General features: G+C 47.2%; 1 protein-coding gene across 2 annotated transcripts in view; it reads left to right on the plus strand.

Moving 5' to 3' along the window:
* LOC123086070 (O-fucosyltransferase 1) overlaps positions 1 to 13,407 on the plus strand; it is a 35,644-nt gene extending 22,237 nt beyond the window's left edge. For both annotated transcript variants that reach the window (XM_044507770.1, XM_044507771.1), the window contains 4 exons: positions 2,053 to 2,176; positions 2,248 to 2,531; positions 3,661 to 3,790; positions 12,498 to 13,407. In XM_044507770.1, coding sequence (XP_044363705.1) covers positions 2,053 to 2,176; positions 2,248 to 2,531; positions 3,661 to 3,790; positions 12,498 to 13,130 — 1,171 coding nt within the window. In that variant the 3' untranslated portion in view covers positions 13,131 to 13,407. The remainder of the gene's footprint in view (positions 1 to 2,052; positions 2,177 to 2,247; positions 2,532 to 3,660; positions 3,791 to 12,497) is intronic.
* The last annotated feature ends 8,307 nt before the right edge of the window (positions 13,408 to 21,714 follow it).

Below are 21,714 nucleotides of genomic sequence, written 5' to 3' on the forward strand. Positions count from 1 at the left end.
GAGCCCCTGCGAGCAAACGCGCCCCGTGATCTTTCTCAATGAAGAGAAGGCAAATGTCGTCCCGGCCGGCGGCGACGAGCCTCAGGACACGGCGTGGTACCTTGACACCGGCGTGTCAAATCGCATGACAGGTGATCTCGCAGTCTTCACCGAGCTTGACATGGGGATCGTTGGAACCGTGCGTTTCGGTGATAGATCCGTGGTGCACATTGAGGGGCGTGACACCGTTGCGTTCTCCATCGACGGTGCCACTGCAAGGTCTATGCATTAGTAGTGGGGCTTATGGGAGCCAATCAAGCAGTCGTACTATTGGAATTACAGGTCGGCAATGAGAATAGCATAGTAGACGATGCTGCGCACCACTCTGCTGGTGCAGTGCCAGGCTATGTTGTCACAATCACAACAATGTGCCCGTTGACTGCTTCGTGTGGCAAATGCCGTCGAATCACATCTCGATCACTGCCTCACCTTACGTAGTTACTCCTGGGCTGCTGCCTTGTCGCTTAGCCACACTGGCTCGCACGTTGACACTGGGACCTTTGCCATATGTGGGTGCCTTGCCTAGTTTGTGCCACCATTTTATGGAGTCTTGAGTCTTGAGCGGTTCATTCACCCTGCTGCCATGTCACATGTGCGTCTGTTGTTGCCCAACTCATCAATTTGGCTATCAATGCAACTGTGCTGTTTGGTCCTTGTTGCAAGCTCTGTTGCAGCATCTTTGGGGCCATTGTGCATACATGCTTAGGCTGGAGATTACCCCCCTGTAAAATGAGAAAATCTAAAATTTAACTCAGTCAGAACCTTCTTGACCTCGGCTAGTTGGCATTTTGAACCAGGTTTTACAAATGCTGCTTCATAATTATAAAAGGTATTCTAAATGTGCAATTTCCGACCAAGTTTTACAAATGCAGTGTCATGACTAGAATACTTATATGCAAGTAATGGAACCATTGGCTTATTCAGTACAAGCCATTTAAAAGTACTCCCTCCGTTCCATATTACTCGTCACTGATTTAGTACAAAGTTGTACTAAACCAGCGATGAGTAATATGGAGCGGAGGGAGTAACTCTTAGCATTCCGGGTTGGACAAATGGCACAAAACCAATTGCCCCACATTACACTATAAAATTGTGTAATAGCTTTATATGTGGCATTTACATTTACTTTTCATTGCTTAGACCTTCTACCTGTAGCTATGCAGTAATGCCAGAATTAAGTTGTTTCTATGACATAAGTTCCTCTCTGTGCTGCAATCTAATGCCAGGCAAATCCTTTTATCGTCGTTTCCTTTCCGGTCTGGAAGAAATTTTGGAGGATTCCTACGGGATTTTCTTCATATGTTTAGCAATCGTTTCATAGGAATAGAGGTACTTGATTCCTTAGGATTGTGTCCGTCCATATTGACCTGCTTCCTTAGGATTCTTAGTATTTGGTAAGACCTCATCGGAAGTTCCTAAGGATTGGAGAGCACGGTAATCCTGGCGAGTAGGATCCAGAGGAACGCAGGCAGAAGTACTGCCTCCTTGATTGGGTCGCACATGTCAACTGGTTTTTCAGAGACCTAAAAGGGCGAAGCCCTGGGTAGGGCATCTTAATCCTTTACTTTTTCTATTCCTCTGATTTGAAAATCTTGTAAAACTGAAGTAGCCCTTCATCTGTACACAGATTATTTCCATTTCTTAAGCAAAAGATACATTTCTGCATATTCTCAAAATTAAGTACTGTTTGTTCGATTTTTGAGTTCCAGCTACGTGGTACTCCCTCCGTAACTTAATTCAAGACATTTTTTGACACCGTGACAGTGTGAAAAAACGTCTTATATAAGTTACAGAGGGAGTATCTTTTTGTTATAGGAATCAAGTAAGATAGTAGGCTTCACAAATGATTTACATGTAGTGTGCTTCATTCCTCGTAAGAACATTTAATTTCAGCTTTGCTGTTCTATATATTTGAAACTGCCTTTTTGTCAGCATTTTTGGTTTGTTCTGAATGATCTTGGCATGATGGTTCCTGGTTGGTGTTTTTACTTATGGTTTCTATTTATACACCAGTGGTTTCATAGGTATTTATGATGTTCCCCACTTCATCAAGACATTAAAATATGATGTCCGTATTGCTATGAGCGTTCCAGATATCATTACAAACGGAAAAACTAAGAAGCTGAAAGCCTACCAGGTGAAAGAAAAGCTCACTAGTTTCAGTTATACGAGTGAATAACTCCAGAGACTAATATGTGTTGCTAACAGATCCGGCCACCGAGAGATGCACCGGTAACTTGGTATACGACAGTTGCTTTAGAGAAGATGAAGAGTTATGGGGCTATCTATTTAACTCCATTTTCACATCGCTTGGCAGAAGATATAAATGATCCAGAGATCCAGAGACTTCGATGCCGGGTGAATTATCATGCATTACGATTCAAGCCAAACATCATGAAAACAAGCAGTGAGATAGTGAATAAGCTCCGCTCAGAAGGCCATTTCATGTCGATTCATCTTCGGTTTGAGATGGATATGCTTGCTTTTGCTGGGTAGAACATTGACTGACCACACTGTGTGATTACATGATTCAGTCATTCACATTTATAATAGTCAGTTTGTTATTCACTTGTCATCATATTTGCTTTGCTATGCATCCAGAAATGGAGAAGCGCATCTATGTATTCTTTATTTCAGTTCATTGTAGGCTACAGAAAAGCTAACAAGAGCATCGTAGAGCCTTAGATATCAATAACATTACTCAACTTTTCATCAAATTTTTGAAATGATGTCATTAACCAAACTAGCAAAGTGCCTGTGGCTTGCACTGGACCCATAATAAATCAATGTGCTCGCAAATCTGAAAAACAGTTCAATAGTTATACCATCTAACTTAGGCTTCATCCTGATTTGGGTTGTGTAACAATCCTCTTAAAATAAAATAAAAACACAGCACTTCGATTGTGGGCTAGTTTAATAAATACCGTTTGATTTCTTTGTTATACCCTTTGTGTATATGGATTAGATGGTAAGAAGCTAGAACCCTCTTGATAAGGTTCGGAGTTTGACTCCGCTGCTGCCTCAGTAGTTTATTTCTGCCTTATTTTGGCAAAAAGATCCCACATGTGACAGTAGAGAAGTGTGGGTGAATCTGCCACCAACTCAAAACCTTTAGAAGGAAGATAGGAAATGATAAACTCAAATCATTGATATTCTGTATCATGGTCATTTGTGCTCTCTTGTACTAGAACTTTGGGATGCATTTATATTGTTTGGTTCATTTTTATAGTTCTACAGATGATCAGCTTGTATTTTTACTAGAGACAAGCTATGCTACACAGGGATGTGGTTACCGGGAGAAAAAACCGGTTACCGGGAATCTCGTTACCCATGAGAAATCGCCTTACCGAGTGAAAAATCCCGAATTTCAAACTCAATAAATTTTGACTGAATTTTGTTCAGATCCAAAATTCATTAAAAAAAGCCTCCGGTAACGGCCTGTATTTTCTGGTTACCGCGGTAACCGGAAATCTTGGTGCCCCATGAGATTTTTTAGCATTTGGAATCCAAAACCTTGATGCTACATTGCTGGTAACAAAGATTTGATAAATGCAGTTGTTATTTTGCATATCTTCATTTTACATTGCTGGCCATGGCTTATTTTCTACATGAAAAATGCAGGTGCATTGATATATTTACACCTCAGGAACAGAAAATTCTGATCAAGTACCGCAAGGAAAATTTTGCAGAAAAAGAACTTGTCTATAGGGAAAGACGGCTCATTGGAAAGTGCCCTTTAACTCCAGAAGAGGTAATGAATCTTTGTAGATACATTGCTCTGGATATTTCTGTAGTGGTACTCAAATATTCAACTATGTTCTGAAATTAGGAGTTACTCCCTCCATTCCAAAATAAGTGTTGTGCTTTTAGTTCAAATTTGAACTAAAACCGTGTCACTTATTTTGGAACGGAGGGAGTACTTGTAAACTGGAATACCAAATTGAAGGCCAACTGAGTAAATTTTATCCTTCACAGCATAACGATTGTTCTGGACCAGAAGTCTATCCAGAACTATGAGTAAATTTAGTGATTTCGACACTGCCCGACTAGTATATCCAAAGCTACAACCAAATATTATTGCTATTTAGTGCACATACCTTACCTGCCAGAGTGTCACTTTCTGGCTACAACCAAATATTGCAGTTTGTTTACTTCGCTAATTATTATTTTGATTGTTGAATGTTCTTTTTAAAAGTCCACTTCAGCTTTCAGCCCTCAACTGCATTCTGAGTTGGAAACTTGAACTATATAAATTGTCCTCTGTACAACCTTAGGTGGTTTTACGATTTGTTTTTATTTATTTTGAAAAGGTGTATTACTTAGGAAGAAATAATTTGGTATACAATCGTGCAACACCGCCGTGGACACGCAGGTTGGGACAGAGCCTTGCAGAACGCCCGCCCCCACACGACACACTGCACCCATATTGAGCAAGCTCATGGGCAGTCCTGTTATAGACAGGAGGAAGGAAGTGTTGGAACTGTGTCGAATAATTGTACAAGGCAGGTTACAGTTGGACTTGGATTCAAGCTGTGTGTAGATAGGGTACAGAGACATGTTCGAGTAGGACACTTGTATCCTAGGCCTCTTATATAATGTCGGGGTAGACACATATATAATCTATGCCAACATAATAGCATAGGCATGCAGGGGGAGCCAGCGGCATGTGATGGCCCCCGGGTGGCCGGTGTGTGGTCTTGTAGCGGTGGGAGGAGTGCTCATAGTCAGGCCCTAGGGATGTAGCCGATATTCGGTGAACCTCATTAACAAATTTCGGTCGTGCCTTGTGTGATTGCTTGGTCCTCGGTAGATCGACTACACGCCTTCGATTATTCTAACAAGTGGTATCATGAGCAAGGTTCAAGGAGATCACGGATTGTTGATCTAGAGGAAGGGTGCCAATTTCGTATGATTCACGTGGTAGCAGGAGCGAAGATCAGATCGGGTTCGGAGGCGATGAGTTTGAGACTGCACGCGATGTGGCTATCAAGGTATGGGCATGATGAAGCAATTGGAATGCGAAGACGTGCAGCAGCAGAGGACCTCATCGTGGGTGATCTTGGCGAGATTGATTCGATTGGCAGAACTCAGTGGTGGCTGCGAACGATTTTACGTGGCATGTGGCAGGGGCACGTGCACGTGCGCATGCGCGTGGGTAGCAGTAGAAGACCTAAGCGTATAGCTACTGGAGGCTCGAGTGAGGCGGGTTGGTCTCAAGAGGGGCTGGCTGGTGCGCTGTGGGATGGCGGAAGCAGCTGCTGACGGAAGCCTAGGTAGAGAGCTGCTATGAAGGTCAAAACCTAGGTGGGGAGTGGTGCTGCCACGGCAAGATGCACAATATGAGATTTGGTTAAGAAATAAAATCGGTTCTGGAAGGTGTTGCAGCGCGTTCGAACATGGGATTCGCTGGCTGCTAGCATGTTTATCTCGAGCGTGGAAAAAAAGAGAATAAGAAAATTAGTCAGGAAGTCACGAGGTGCTACAGGTGTGGAACTGATAGTAATGGAATTGCTTGGACTACTTCTGTTTTTTTGCTTCGTACGCCAAGGGGATGGCAGCATGGCAGCAGTGGTGTTGTTCGGCTAGCAGTCAAACGGGAACCGAGGATGGCGACGTGTGTATAAGGCTCAGAGGAGTCTGGAGCGCGTCGTGGCAGGAATGCAGGATCATGCACAGTGGCGGAGCTTCAACCACTTCTTTGGGAGGGCCAAAACAGGTCTGGTTAGGAAATACCATTGAACTTTCGCTTTCAGGGCCCAGATACAATACCAGTCTTCACTGAATTCCTGATGGGCTCGGTGGGCCATGACCTGGTTTGGTCCACCCGTAGCTCTGCCCTTGATCATGCATACACAGAGGGCTTGTGCGGTTTCACATGAGACTCGACCGGGAGGATGGTTGACATGATGTAGGCTGGAGCATGGTTGCAGTCAGATAAGTTCGGCTTGGTCGGATTATACAGTCTGATGGATCAACGTGAGTCCATCAGTATAGAAAACGGCGGTGATTTCAGCGACGATGACATATGAGGGTGATGCTGATAGTGACCGACATGGGGTGTGAAAACACGTGGTGCGGACCCGAGGGCTTGTGCTGCTTCGACAAGACTATGGCTATGGCACAGGGTTGATTGAAGACAGCGTACGGATGGGAACTTAAAGTCGACGGGGCGCGGGGTAGCATGGCCAGCTACATGGAGTCATGCTGAAGGTGGAGTTGGAGTGTGATGGAAGACTTCATTTGGTGCTGATGGAGGGGCTACGGTGTAAGGATATCGAGAATCGAAGCCTATTTCAGTGGGTAAAGTGAGATACGTGGTTCGGACTAGGTCCCAGTGGTCTGATGGAAACGTGGTACTCAAAATTTGTTGGTGATCATCGGTGGTTCTCTGCAGTGGTGGTTGAGGTGGTGTGGGCTAGCTACCCAGGAGACTCAACGGAGACATGGTATAATGTCAAATCAAATGTACATGAGGTTCGACGCATGGATGAATCTATGATGGTGGAGAATATTTGTCAAGGTGTATTTTGCTGGAATTGTGTCAAATACTTGTATAAGGTAGGTTACAGTTGGATCTGGATTCAAATCGTGTGTAGATAAGGTACAAATAAGGTACGGATACGTGTTCGAGTAGGACACTTGTATTATAGGCCTCTTATATAATGTGGGGATAGACACACGATGTAACGTATGCCACAACATAATAGCAGGGGCGCGCAGAAGAGCTGACCCCTGGGTGGCCGGCGTGCGGTATTGTCGTGGTATCATGGAGAGGAGCGCTCATAGTCAGGCTCCTGGGATGTAGCCGATGTTCGGTGAGCCTCGTTAACAAATCTCAATATTGTGTCTTGTGTGATTGCTTGGGTCCTTGGTAGATCAACTACGCTCCTTAGATTATTCTAAGAGGAACCAATGCCGTACTTGCCGCAGTAGAACGACGTTGTTGAACGCGGAACCAAACAATGGTCGGGGCGTGCAACATGATGAAGGCGAACGGCATGCCGGACTACTAGAGGAAGGCAATGACCACCATGTACATCTTCAACCATGCGCACACCCGGAGCATCGAGGCGATGACGCCCTACGAGGCCTGGCACAACAAGAAGCCTGAGGTCGAACACCTGTGCGTCTTTGGTTGCGTCGCGCACGTCAAGACGGTGCGACCAAATCTCAAGAAGCTGGACAACCGAAGAATGCCCATGGTGTTCATCGGGTACGAGCGGGGCTCCAAAGCTTATCGGGTGTGTATTACCCCACCAGCCGCCGTCTATACGTCTCTTGTGGCGTGGTTTTTGACAAGGATGTGAGCTGGAGCTGGGGTCAGGAGGCGGACCACCTTGGTGGCACCTTTACCATTGACCTCATCGTGCATGTAGGGGCGACGGCAGCGTCAGTCGAAAACGCTGCCATGATAGCACCAGGACCATCTGCGGCAGTGGGCGAAAACCCTGCCATGGCAGCCACCCCAGCGGTGCTTCCCCAACACCTAGGAACGCTGCCATGGCAGCCAACACCCTAGAGCCTGCTGGCGTGCCGGCGTGCAGGAAGTGGAGTTCGTGCCACTGTACGCCACTGTATGGCCTGACGGTGCGCAGCGATGCCAACGACCCCGACGCCGTGCACTGGTGTCGCCGCGTCACTGATCTGCTTGATCAGGGTGCGACTAACCCAGGAGAGGCGGAGCGCCGCCTTTTGATGTCGGAGGGCGAGCTGGCGAATTTTCCCGACGCCGAGCCCCATGCTGCTTGGCGGGCCATGGTGATGGACGAGATGGCGCCCATTGAATCTGACAGGACTTGGTCCCTCTCTGATCTTCCTGTAGGTCACCGACCCATTGGTCTGAAGTGGGTGTTCAAGGAGAAAAAAGAACACCGTCGGCGAGATGATCAAGCACAAGGCTCGGCTTGTCGCAAAGGGCTACGTGCAGCGCGCCGACATCGATTTCAAGGTGTTTGCACCAGTTGCTCGCCTTGACTCTGTGCGCGTGCTGCTCGCTGTCGCCTCCTAGGAGGCCTGGGATGTGCAGCATCATGACGTCAAGTCCGCGTTCCTCAAGAGCAAACTTGATGAGGTGTATGTGGTGCAGCTTTCTGGATTCGTGTGCGATGGTGCCAAGAGCAAGGTGCTCAGCCTGCACAAAGCCCTCTACAGTCTTTGTCAGCCACCATACGCCTGGAACACGGAGCTTGATAGCAGCCTCGCTGCATTCGGCTTTGACAAGTGCCCATCAGAGCATGCGGTGTACATGCGTAGCGCTGTAGGTGAGCGCCTCCTCGTCGGAGTGTACGTCGACGACTTGATTGTCACCGGCGGCGATCAATGGCTTCAAGTGGGAGATGATGGCACTCTTCAATATGAGCAACCTGGTCCTACTGAGCTACTACCTTGGGATCAAGGTTATACAGTGCCCGGAGTGCAGCCTCGTCAGGCAAGCTGCTGGAGATGGCCGGCATGGGAGATTGCAACTCCTCCACTGCCCATGCAGCCGCGTCTAAAGCTTAGAAAGGCGGGTGTTGGCGAGCCCGTGGACGTGCCCATTGCCACAAGCATAGTGGACAGTCTACGCTATCTCATCCACACAAGGCCTTGCATAGCCTACACCTTAGGCTACATCAGCCGCTTCATGAAGACGCCGGCGAGCGAGCACTGGGCGGCGGTGAAACAATTGATGCGGTACATTGCCGACACACGTCAGCTCAGATGCCGCTATTCATGGCAGCAGCACGGCACAAGGCTTGTTAGTTACAACGATAACGATCTGGCGGACGACGTCGACAATCGAAAGAGCACAAGAGGCACCATCTTCTTCCTCAGAAGGTGCCCTATGTCCTTGAAATTGGCAAATCACAAAATAGTGGTGCTCTCATCTTGCTAGGTGGAGAGGCGGAGTACGTTGCCCTGGCGGGCGTGGCATGCCAGGGTATCTGATAGGTGAGCTGCTCGGGCGCCAGGACGGTGCCGTCGAGCTCTGCATCGACAACAAGTCAGCCATTGCGCTGAGCAAGAATAATGTCTTCTATGACAGGAGCAAACATATCAAGCTCCGCTACCATTTCCTTCTCCAGTGTGTTGATGACAGGCAACATTGACATTCAGTATGTGCGCACTGACGATCAGCTCGCCGACGTTCTGATGAAGGCTTTGAGACGTGCCATTTTCAGGAGCCGTGCAACCGCATCGGCATTGTGAGTGCTGAATAAGTAGATTAGGGGGAGTTTGTTGGCTAATCTTGTTATTTCTTCAGCTTGTTAGTTTTAGCCGTAGCTAGTTTTCAGCTAAATTAGTCTTTGCACGACATGCACTTGTAAACCGATCGCCTGGGACGTGGGATGGCACGGCTCGTGTAGGGCATCGTGGGCACATGCCACAATCGTTTTCAGTTGAATAGAAGCAGAAGAACGCCGGCAGAAAAGCTGCAAGTTCATAGCACACAACTCTCTCGCTTGCTGTGTTCATTGCCACTATCGGCTACATGTATAAGGTCTTTAACTCAGGCAGTCTGGAGCGGCCCCTCGGACCTTTAGGTTCCTTCTTTGAATCCAGTTATCTCTCCATATACGGATCTTCTCTCCTGTGTGCACATGCTAAATGACACCTTGCTTTAGCAGCTCCAAATCATGAACGATCCCTTGCCAACAAGCCGAAGCATTCCGACTAAAAGAAGAATCAACAAGATCGCCTAAAGGGTAATAGTTCGCTTTGAGTAGCTGAGCACACAAACTTTTGGGTATGCGATAAGGCGTCAGGCTTGTCTCGCAAGAAGTGCTTGATTAAACAGTCTCAGGCCCCTAAAGCCCATGCCACTTTCAAGCTTTGGTCAAACAATTTTGTCCCAAGCCATCCAATGTACCTTCCTTCTATCTGTCTCCTCAACCCACCCGAATTTCCGGGTAATTTGCGATATCACACAGCCCTGCCGAAAACTTGAAAATGTTGTTGCATAAGTTGGGATTGTTTGCAACATGGATTGATAAGAACTTCCTTAGCACCATCAGAGAGGTACTTCTCACTCCAATCCAAACATCTTTCGCTAAACTTGTCCTTGATGTATCGGAGGGCCCAAGTATTTCTCTTTGAAACCAACTGTTGTGATATCAAGACTTGACTGGTGTCAGACTGTCGATGCTATTTGTTTGCCACATCATCAAACAGGGAAAGATATAGATAGATGGTGAAATATGGCACGGGTGAAGTGAGAGCTTACTGTGGTAACACAAACCTTACCCGTTCCGTCAGTGCGAAGTGGTTTGTTTGATGACATGACATGACAGACATGCACTATCTATGTCAGCCAAAATCACTTGTATTGCCACCCGAGGTTGCGAAGTAGACGGTTTTGATACTTTGAGGTTGCAACTCCTATGGTTTTAGGGTTCAGGGTTGAAAAGTGGACCATTCTTTAGTCTAATATATAGCTGGCTTGACAGAAAGCTTGGGCACAATTCCTATTCTGTACCTCCACCTTAATCTTTGTGGAGTTTATCCTTCCTCTGAAAGTAAGAACAAGGGAATGTTCAGAGTTGTACTAATTACCGTGGAATTAAGCTGATGAGCCATACAATGAAGCTATGGGAGAGAGTCATTGAGCACCGCTTTAGAAGAATGACAAGGGTGACCAAAAATCAGTTTGGGTTCATGCCTGGGAGGTCGATCATGGAAGCCATTTTCTTGGTACAACAATTTATGGAGAGATATAGGAAGCAAAAGAAGGACTTGCATATGATGTTCACTGACTTGGAGAAGGCCTATGATAAGATATACCACGAAATGTCATGTGGTGGGCCTTGGAGAAACACAAAGTCCGAGCAAAGTACATTATCCTCATCAAAAAGGACATGTACGATAATGTTGTGACAAGTGTTCGAACAAATGATGTCGACACTGATGACTTCCCAATTAAGATAGGACTGCATCAGGGGTCAACTTTGAGCCCTTATCTTTTTGCATTGGTGATGGATGAGGTCACAAGGGATATACAAGGAGATATCCCACGGTGTATGCTCTTTGTGGATGATGTGGTGCTAGTTGACGATAGTCAGACGGGGGTAAATAGGAAGTTAGAGTTATGAAGACAAACCTTGGAATCGAAAGGGTTTAGGCTTAGTAGAACTAAAATCAAGTACATGATGTGCGGTTTCAGTACTACTAGGTGTGAGGAGGAGGAGGTTAGCCTTGATGGCCAGGTGGTACCTCAGAAGGACACCTTTCGATATTTGGGATCAATGCTGTAGGAGGATGGGGGTATTGATGAAGATGTGAACCATCGAATCAAAGTCGGATGGATGAAGTGGCGCCAAGCTTCTGGCATTCTCTGTGACAAGAGAGTGCCACAAAAGCTAAAAGGCAAGTTCTACAGGACGGCGGTTCGACCCGCAATGTTATATGGCGCTGAGTGTTGACCGACTAAAAGGCGACATGTTCAATAGTTAGGTGTGATGGAGATGCGTATGTTGAGATGGATGTGTGACCATACGAGGAAGGATCGAGTCCGGAATGATGATATACGAGATAGAGTTGGGGTAGCACCAATTGAAGAGAAGCTTGTCCAACATCGTCTGAGATGGTTTGTGCTTATTCACAGCAGGCCTTCAGAAGCCTCAGTGCATAGCGGACGGCTAAAGTATGCGGAGAATGTCAAGAGAGGGCGGGGTAGACCAAATTTGATATGGGAGGAGTCCGTTAAGAGAGACCTGAAGGATTGGAGTATCACCAAAGAGCTAGCTATGGACAAGGGTGTGTGGAAGCTTGCTATCCATGAGCAGTTGGTTGCAAGATTTTATGGGTTTCACCTCTAGCCTATCCCAACTTGTTTAGGACTAATGGCTTTGTTGTTGTTGTTGTTGTTGTTGTTGCTGCTGCTGTTGTTGTTTGTTTTTTTTGAAAGCAAGATCCATATACTCTGATCTGCACCACTTTTTGACTGTTCTAGTCTATCTTGAAATATCAAATCTGGGTGCCCACTGTACACCCGTGTTCAGTTTGGTGAGGAATGGATGCGTAATCTAGGTAAAAAAGTTAAAAAAAAATTTTATGTATGGGAAAAAAATTTGAATGGACCGTACTTTCTTCGCCACGGATATCACGGGCACCCATTCCCCACGAAACTGAATGCGGGTGTACAATGAGCACCTAGTTTGATATCCCAAAATTTCAGAATTTTTTGAATTTTTCTGATTTTTTTTAATACTGTATTCATATAGGGGTGTGTGGCACCCGAGAGCTGCGATGCATTTTTCCTTGCACGCCATATACTATCATGTTGTAAATGGGACATTTTGATGGACTAAGATTAATTATAGGAAGGAAAGTTTGAAGCATACGCAGGAAAACAGTATATGCTTGGTAAAAATTTCAAAATTGTTCATAGACATTAAAATATGTACATTTCATAGCTGAACTTCTTGGTTGAAGAAAACTTCACATGGCTAATTCAAATACGCATTAATGTTGTTGTGCAGGTAGGTCTTATTCTTCGTGCACTGGGCTTTGATAATACAACACACATTTACCTTGCTTCTGGAGAGCTCTTTGGTGGGAAACGCTTCATGAGGCCCTTCAAGGATATGTTTTCGCGCCTAGAAAACCATAGCTCCGTTGGACCTGGAAAGCTGGAAGAAAATACCCGTGGACTGGCAGGTTCTGCAGTTGATTACATGGTCTGTCTCCTATCAGACATTTTTATGCCCACATATGATGGCCCAAGCAACTTTGCAAACAACCTCATTGGTCACCGCCTATACTATGGTTTCCGTACCAACATCACGCCAAACAGGAAGGCCCTTGCTCCGATATTCATGGACAGGGAAGTAGGCTTGACAGCTGGTTTTGAGGAGCGAGTGAGGCAGGTCATGACAAAGACATATGTTGGTGGCCCCCATAAGCGCATTCATCCCGAACCTTTCTATACAAACTCATGGCCAGAGTGCTTTTGCCAGGAGAACCCTAGGAATCATGCAGACAAATGCCCACCAGACAATATATATGAGGTTCTGGAGAATCAATTTAGGAGTGAAGAGAATGAAGAAAGTATAGAAGTGAAAGCCACTAGTCAGATTGATTCAACCAGCCAAACCGAAGAGACTGTGATTTAACTGAGGAACCAAACTGTTATTGTCTCAGAGGACGAGACTGGATCATTTATGCCCGTAGCAGATTATTGCATTTTCGAATGGATCGACTATCGAAGGTACGGCCAGGCCTAATAAACTGGGATGGAGGTAGTATTTCATCACAAAAAATTACACATGTAGTGTACATCCATATGAGCATCTAGTTTTTTTTTGGAACTTCAGAATACCATTTTGGCACTATTGAAAATATAGTGCTCACTGGAGCGGGTGCACCAAAGTGTTCTTTTGTTGTCTCTCAGTTTCTCGTTTCTGCGATTATTACTAGCTTGGTGTTTTTGTTGAAGTTGTGTCGAATATAGTGTACAAGGTAGGTTATAGTTGGACTTGTAGTTGTATTGTGTTTATATAGGATATAGAGTCGTGTCCTAATAGGACACTTGTATCCTAGGCCTCTCTTTTATATAGCGGGGGTAGACACACGATGTAACCTATGTCAACATAATAGCGACACACGATGTAACCTATGCTAACATAATAGCACTGGAACGCAGGGGAAGCCGGCGGTATGTGCCGGTGTCCAGGGTGACCGGGTGCGGTATTGTAGCGGTGTCATGAGGAGGAGCGCCCATAGTCAGGCCCCGGGAATGTAGCCATATCGGTGAACCTCGTTAACAAATATCGGTGTCGTGCTCGTGTGATTGCTTAGTCCTTGGATGATCGACGGTATGCCTCGATTTATTCTAACAAGTGGCATCATGAGCTAGGTTGTTCGGAGGCGGCAAGAGTTGATCTAGAGGAGGAAGAATATCGATAGAAATTTGCATGATGCGGTCGTGATGCGGGACGAAGGACGTCGGCGAGTTGTGATCTAAAGCAGAGTTGGTCGAGTTGTAATCTTCAGTGAAGCAATTGGAAGCGGGCAAAGTTCTTGACGGAAGATACGTGTGCGAGGACGTGCGGCGATCACGAATCAATCGGGCGAGCGTACAGTCAGCAGCGGCGGCGCACCGCGCACGGGCAGGCAGGCAGCAGATCGGTCGATCGATGGCTACGGAAACCCGCGTGGGCAGCGGCCCAGGTGGCGGAAAGCCGCACGGCTGGAGCGGTGGAGTCACGTACACGTACTGGCCAAAGCGACGAATCAGGTCGGGTACAGCAGGCGAGAACAGTCAGACAGAGATTTGTTTTGAAAAGAAGGGACCGAGTCCGGAAGGGACCTTGTCTCCGTGACGAATACGAGGCAGCCGGATTGATTCAAGCGAAGGGAAAAATCCATCAGATTATTCATTGAAATAGCAGGAGCTTTGGCAAAGCAAGGCAACAGCCAGCATTGTAATTAGTGCTAAGGGAGCTGCCCATCGCGTGAATACCAGGAGGTCTTTTTTTGGCTGGAGTTGTGCACAGAAGTGCCTGTGTACTTCGGCGTCGTGGGGATAGCTCAGGTATTTTTCTCGCAGGGTCAGCCGTATAAAGAAACATGATGTTAATGGGTATCAGGTTTGAGGTGAAGAAGTTTGTGGAACTGAAAACCTTGGGTTATGACAGACACGGATGAAAAATTTATTAGCTCAACAGAGATGCTTGAAGGCGTTGCGGGAAACCAAGTCAGCTAAGATGGAAATTATTATGTGATGGATGGAAATTCGTAGAAGATATCTGGGAGCCTGGGTCGGACTGGATAGTTTGACGGATCGACGTAAGTCGGTTGGTACAGAAGACAGTGGTGGAATCAGCGACGACGACATAGGAGCGTGATACTGATGGTGATCGACTTCTGGGCGTGGAAACATGTGGCACGGGCCTGAGTGCTTGTGTGGCTTCGACAAGGCTATGGCGCGGGGTTGATTCAAGACGGTGCACATGAGAGCTTGGAGTCGACGGGGCGTGGGTGGCACGTACAACCGCCATGAAGTCATGTTGAAGGTGGAGCTGATTGAGGGGATACGACGTAAGAGCTCAGAGAGTCGAAGCCTATTCAGCGGAAAAAGCGAGGGACACGTAATTCAGACTGGAGCTCTGTGGTCTGATGGAAGCGTGAAACTCGTCATCGGTCGATGATGATCGATGGTACTCTGCAGTGGGGGTTGAGTGATGTGGTTTCGCGACCCTTGAGACTCGACCAGAACAACGGAGGCTCGATGCGGTAATAGCGGCGAGGCGTGCGGCGCGCATGGGGCATGAAGACGGGCCAGGGCTCTGGTGGTCATACATGTGATGAGACAACCGCGAATTTGACTCGGGATGACTAAAAGCAATGGTGAAATTCCTTCAAGTTTCAGATAGGCAGTCAAGAAAGGAGCAGTGATGTTGAGTTCAGGTAACTCTTATATGTGACACCAATATGTGAGTTGTTCACTGTCATGCAGGTCAGTGATCAGTGTGTGATGGCGTTGACGAATACTCTGGAAGTTGGGAGCACAAACTAGAGTAACAAAGAACTTAATTTTGCTCGAGTGTTGACCATGGAAAGAAAGAAGGAACTACAAGTTGCAGGTGGAGTCATATGGAGTCTTTGGAGTAGTAGCGGTGCTCACGGGATAAGCTCAAGTCCAATGTACATGGAAGTTTGACGCATTGACGAATTCAAGGTGGTGGAGAATATTCACCAAGGTGGAGTTTGTTGGAGTTGTGTCGAATATAGTGTACAAGGTTGGTTACAGTTGGACTTGTAGTTGTATTGTGTTTATATAGGATATGGAGTCGTGTCTTAGTAGGACACTTGTATCCTAGGCCTCTCTTTTATATAGCGGGGGTAGACACACGATGTAACCTATGCCAATATAATAGCACCGGAACGCAGGGGAAGCCGGCGGCATGTGCCGATGTCCAGGGCGCCCGGGTGCGGTATTGTAGCGGTGTCATGGGGAGGAGCGCCCATAGTCAGGCCCCGGGGATGTAGCCATATCGGTGAACCTCGTTAACAAATCTTGGTGTCGTGCTCGTGTGATTGCTTGGTCCTCGGATGATCGACGGTATGCTTCAGATTTATTTTAACAATTTTGTTGGAGAAATATAATGGAATAAGAGCCCAACTTTACATTACTAATGAAAGCACACCTCCAACCCGGCAGTGGTGAAAGATTGCAAGCTACGTTTCGTGGGATGATGCCCCAACCTTCAGTTTCATTAGAGCATCTCCAGCCGTTCGGCCCTAGGACGCCGAAAAAGAGTCCTCTGGGAGCGAGTCGGTGCTAGATTGGCGCGGGGGGGGGGGGGGGCCTAGCTCCCAGTCGTCGATCCACCGGTCGCCCCGGGTACGGCGATGTTGTGTATAAAATACATGCAAACTCGACATTTGCACAAACTCGGTGAAAATACATTCAAATTTGTACATGAAAACATGCAAACTACGACTGAACTACACCTAACCGCCGCCGCCGCTGTCTACATGCCGAGAAGCCTGTAGAAGCGGGTGTAGTCGCCGTCGTCTTCGTTGCACGGCTGGCTTGAGCCGGCGACGTCGCTGCTGCAGCCCCGGCCAGGGTCAGCGAGGCGTGGTGGCGCGCTGGACGGCCCGGCCTCGTCCTCCTCGTTGCTGTCTAGGACGATGACGCCGCCCTCCTCGCGCCCACGGCGCCGGGCCTGGAGCTTCGCGTACGCCCGGCGCTGGCGGCGGACCTTCTCACGGATGTAGTCCTCCTTCGCCCACTTAAGAGCGGACTCGTTGTCGGGGGCTGCCATCTCGACGTGCTCCGGCTTCACCGGGAGCAGCCCCAGATCGGGCTTCGGCCGGACCAGGCAAGGAGGGCCGGGCACCCTCGTTGATGACGAGGGCACCGCTGCGGGTGCGGCGCCCGAGCGGCGTCTCCTCCGGCTCGGGCTTTGACGGAGCGGAGCGCGGCCGGTGAGCCGGAACCCGACGACGAGGACGACCCCGGCTCCATCCGCCGCGGTGTCCAAGAGCTACCACGGCGGCGAGAGAAGGACGGCCGCTGCGGCTACTCGAGGTGCGTCACGTTGCCGGTCTCGATGTGGTCGAGGACGGCCTCGAGGATGCGGTCTGGCACGCCCCACCACTCGCGTCGACCGTCGGTGTTGAAGCGGCCGCGGGGGATGACGCCGTTGGTGGCGGTGATCTGCTCCTCGCGGCGGCGCTGGAAGTACATGGTCCAGAGGGTGTGGCTGTCGGCGGCGTAGCGCGGCTTGTCCCTCTGCACTTGCGTCAGGGAAGAGCGGATGCGGGCGATCTCGGCACGCCGTGCCGCTCCTTCGGGCACCGGTGACACCGGTACGCCACCGGCGCTCAGCCACCACGTCCCCGACACCCGCATGTTCGAGGGCGCTGGGTACTCGGCCTCGTAGAGCAGGCGCGCCTCCTGCTTTTGGAGGTGGCGGCGGCCGAAGTCGTTCGCCGCCGCGCCATTGCCTGGGTACCTCTTGGCCATGTTTCTTGTCGGCGGGAAGATAGGAGTGTTGCTATCTACGCCGGAGAGGAGGAAAATGAGAGCTATGGCGTCCACCAGCGGGAGGTTGCCTTTTATAACCGTAGCGGGGCGGTGACGGGCTGCATGCCAGGCGACGTGTGGCTGGACGTGCGTCGCAGCGCGTTCATTGCGCCGCCCGTGAGAGGCATCAATGGAGGCTGACCGGTGAGGCAGCACGACAGCCTTCGCATTGATTCCCGCGGAAACCGAGGCGATGAGGACGGCGAAGCGGTGTCTTGCTGACTTGACGAGCCCATCCGCTTTCGCGTCAAAACCACTCGCCCTGGTGTTTCCGAGCGTCCCAGCGCGTCGGGTTCGGTTTGGGTATGCCGGCGTCAGTTTTCAGCCCAAATCGATAAAAAAAAAAAGCTCTTAAGGGTGTGATTGGGTCGATTTTTCAACACCAGTGTGGCAAAAACGCTTAAAAAGGGCCTACTAAAGATGCGGCTGAAGATGCTCTTAGTCACCAGGTCTGTTGGGATGATGCCTCAACCATAGGTTCCTTGAGCTGGTACGGCGAGGGCATTGTGTGTCTTCAAAGCTGGCACGCAGAGGGCATTTGCAGATGTCTCTTTCATGTTTTATTTGTTAAGTGCAATTTTCAAGTTTGAGCAAGCGCCGCACAATGGGAGTGTTGAGATATGTTGGTATTTAGAGATGGACTGTGCTAACTTCCGACTAGCTACAGATCCGAACGATTCGATCGAGTAGTATATCTATCAGGTGTACTGTGCTCATGTTTTTTCTTTTCTAAACCAAACTCATTCGTATTAGTTTTTCCTAATTGTTATGTATGTATGTAAGACAAAATTGTTTATGTGAGCAGAGATTCCATCAAATTTGAAAACTTAAAATGTTTTGTTACTCAAATCGCCGCTCTGATTGAAAAACTGTTTATACATAAAAGATTCGTAGTGACGTGATTTTCGAAACTAGATCTCATGTTGATACATTCCGACGACTTTTTTCCAGGTAACGTGTGCTACATAAGTTATCATGTCCATGATGCATAAGTTATCATGTTATTTACATAGAAATTACTGGAGCATAAAAAAAGATCCTCCAGCCTTCTCTTCACATGTACATGCGTGCATGCATTAGACCAAATTTTTTAGTGTCACCGACCAAAATTTTTAGTATCACCTTAATCCTTTCCTGTATGAAGCTTTAAAATGTTTTACAGCTCAAAACCGTTGGTCTGATTGAAAAACCGTTTTCACATATAGAATTCATCGTGACGAAACCTTTGAAACTAGATCTCATGTTAATACGTTCTAATGACTTTTTTTTCATGCAAATAGTTATCAAGGCTAGGCTAAGTAAGTTATCAGGTCTGATGTGTGTCTATTTTCATGCCATTTACACATAAGTTACCGTGGTACATCAACTATTTTTTCAGGACAAAGTTACAACTATGTTTGTGTGTGAGTTGACATGCATGTGGTCCATATATTACCATGCTATTTACGCATAAATTATCGAGGGTATGTTTTCAAACAACTTCCTCCTCTGAGTCAAAATTATCACGGTGTTTGTACATGAGTTATCAAGTCAACGGTGCGTATATTATTGTAATATTTATACGGAAGTTATCGGGAGGGGGGGGGGGTATGTTTTCAAACAACTTCCTCCCCTCCCACCACCCCTGGATCAAACTTACCATGGTATTTATGTGTAAGTTATCGCGTATATGGTGTGTACAACATCATGTTATTTATATGGAAGTTATTGGGGGATGTTTTGAAACACCTCTCCCGGGCAAAGTTATCACGGTGTTTACGCATGAGTTATCAGGTTTATGTGGTGTGTAAAGTATCGTGCTATTTATGCTGAACCTATCGGGGATGTGTTCAACAACTTTTTCTTCCGGGTCAAAGTTATCATGGTGTCTGTGCGCGAGTTATCAGGTCCGTGATGTGTAAATTATCATTATATTTACGCAAGCTATCAAGGGATGTCTTCAACAACTTTTTCTGTCGGATCAAAGTTATCACGGATGTTTGTGCATGAGTTATCATGCCTGTGATGTGTAAATTATCATGCTATTTTCGTATAAGTTACCCAGCATAGCCAGATAACTACACAAAATTAACCATGTTCATAACTATAGTACATCTAGCCTGATAATTGCATAGTAACCATGTTGGTAACTATAGTACATCTAGCCCGATAACTACAAAATACCCGTGTTGGTAACTATAGTACATCTAGCCCGATAACTATAAAATAACCATGTTGGTAACTATAGTACATCTAGCCCGATAACTTCAAGAAGCTGCCGCTGTCTCGTCTTCCTGAGCGGGTCATAAATCCTAATAAAACTTAAATCACCAAAAAAACGATGCCCTCACGCCGGCAAGCGTCGGGATCCATTACACAAAACTTATCAACGTCTGTTTGAACAGTTTTTTCCATTGGCTTATAAGTTCCCATGGTATTTATATGTAAGTTATCAGGTACGCGACATGTATATTATCATGCTATTTACACACAATTTACTGAGGACATTTTTATAGTTTTTTCAGGTAAAAAAAGCTACCACGATGTTTGTACGTAGGCTATTAAGTTTGTGGTGCGTAAATTATCAGAATCATTCCAAAGAATTTATCAGGGATGTTTGAAAACAAACTTTTTTTGATGACACATGACAAAAAGACTGTTGTTCAAATTTCATAGGGTGTGGAACATTTATTTCTCTAGAAAATGTTCATCATTATGAAAAAGGAAAAGTATAACACAATGCATCAGACCATTAAAAAACTTGGATCAGATGGTTTTGTCCACTCGTCAAAGTAGGCACCGTTGACTTCCTTTTCCGCTCATTTAATAAGGTATAAAATCCATCTAATATATATAAAAAATCAGAACAAAAACTTAGCTCTGCTGTTAGCGCATTGTGGCCTCAACCAGCAGGTTGTTTGTTCGATTCTCTAGTAGAGCCCCTTTTTTCTTTTCACACGTGACTGAAAAAGAGAGGATCTAGCGGTTTGTCGCGTGAGAGAAGCGAATTGATTGAAGGAAATGTCTTTTCATTAATATCGCCAGTTTTTTCCCCTAGCGACTTAAGCTAGGGTTCCCCTGTCCTCCAGCGTACGCCGTCGAGAGTTCCCCTGTGATCGATCGTAGCCACCGTCCACTGCCCTGGCTGCCTGGTCTGTCTTTGCGTGACCTTAGCGGCTAGGGTTTCACCCACCAGGAAGATGGCCGCACCCTCGGAGGCTAGCGGATCGCGATCCAAAACCCCCGAAGACCCTAGTGTTTTGCTGGAGCGTTTGCATCTGGAGGAGGATGAATTGGATAATTTGGTGTGGGAAGAAGCGAACGAACCAGATGAGAAGCCGAAGTGGCTTGCGCTGGCCAGGGTTTTGACGAACAAATCCTTTGGGCAGGGGGCGTTGATCGCCGACATGAAAGCGGCTTGGAACCCTGCCAAGGAGGTGGTTTGGAGAAGAATTAACCCTAACCTGTTTTCGGTACAATTTAATTGTCTAGCAGACTGGAATAAGGCGCTCCATCAGGATCCTTGGGATTTCAAGGGCATGGCCCTGATCATTGCTGAGTATGATGGTTTCAAGAACCCGGAATCAGTAAAGTTGGATAAAATTGAGATGTGGTGTCAGATCCACCGACTCCCGGATATGGTGCTTAAGAGGGAGCAGTTCGTGAAGAACATGGCGCAGCGCATAGGTGAAGTGGTCGAGCTACAGATTGTTCTGCCAAATGGATTTATTGGTGAGTTCGTACGGGTTAGAGTTAAACTCGGCGTCACAAAAAAGCTGACAAGGTTTGTTGGCTTTACAAAGGGAGGAGAAACTGAATATTACCAAGTCAAGTTTGAGAAACTCCCTGTTTTCTGTTATATGTGTGGCCTGCTAGGGCACTGGCATGAAGAATGTGGATCCGGTGAACATGATGATAAAGATATGGAGTGGGGTCCTTTTATACTTGCTGCTAGAAGGGGCGCCAATGCTAACCGGACCCCGGGCAGAGGCTATGGTCGCAGCTCGGAACGGGATGCAGGTGTCTTTGGTGATGAGGGTGATGTGAACGACTATGGCAGGGGCCGGGGAACCGATAGATCCCATGTCCGAGGTCGCGGTAATGAGCACCAGAACTTTGTTCCAACTTTAGACCCCACTGGACGGGGTCAATTCATGCAAAAGAGCTGGCGTTTCAATGCT

Source organism: Triticum aestivum, chromosome 4A (genome assembly GCF_018294505.1).
Source record: "Triticum aestivum cultivar Chinese Spring chromosome 4A, IWGSC CS RefSeq v2.1, whole genome shotgun sequence".
NCBI classification, from domain to species: Eukaryota; Viridiplantae; Streptophyta; class Magnoliopsida; order Poales; family Poaceae; genus Triticum; species Triticum aestivum.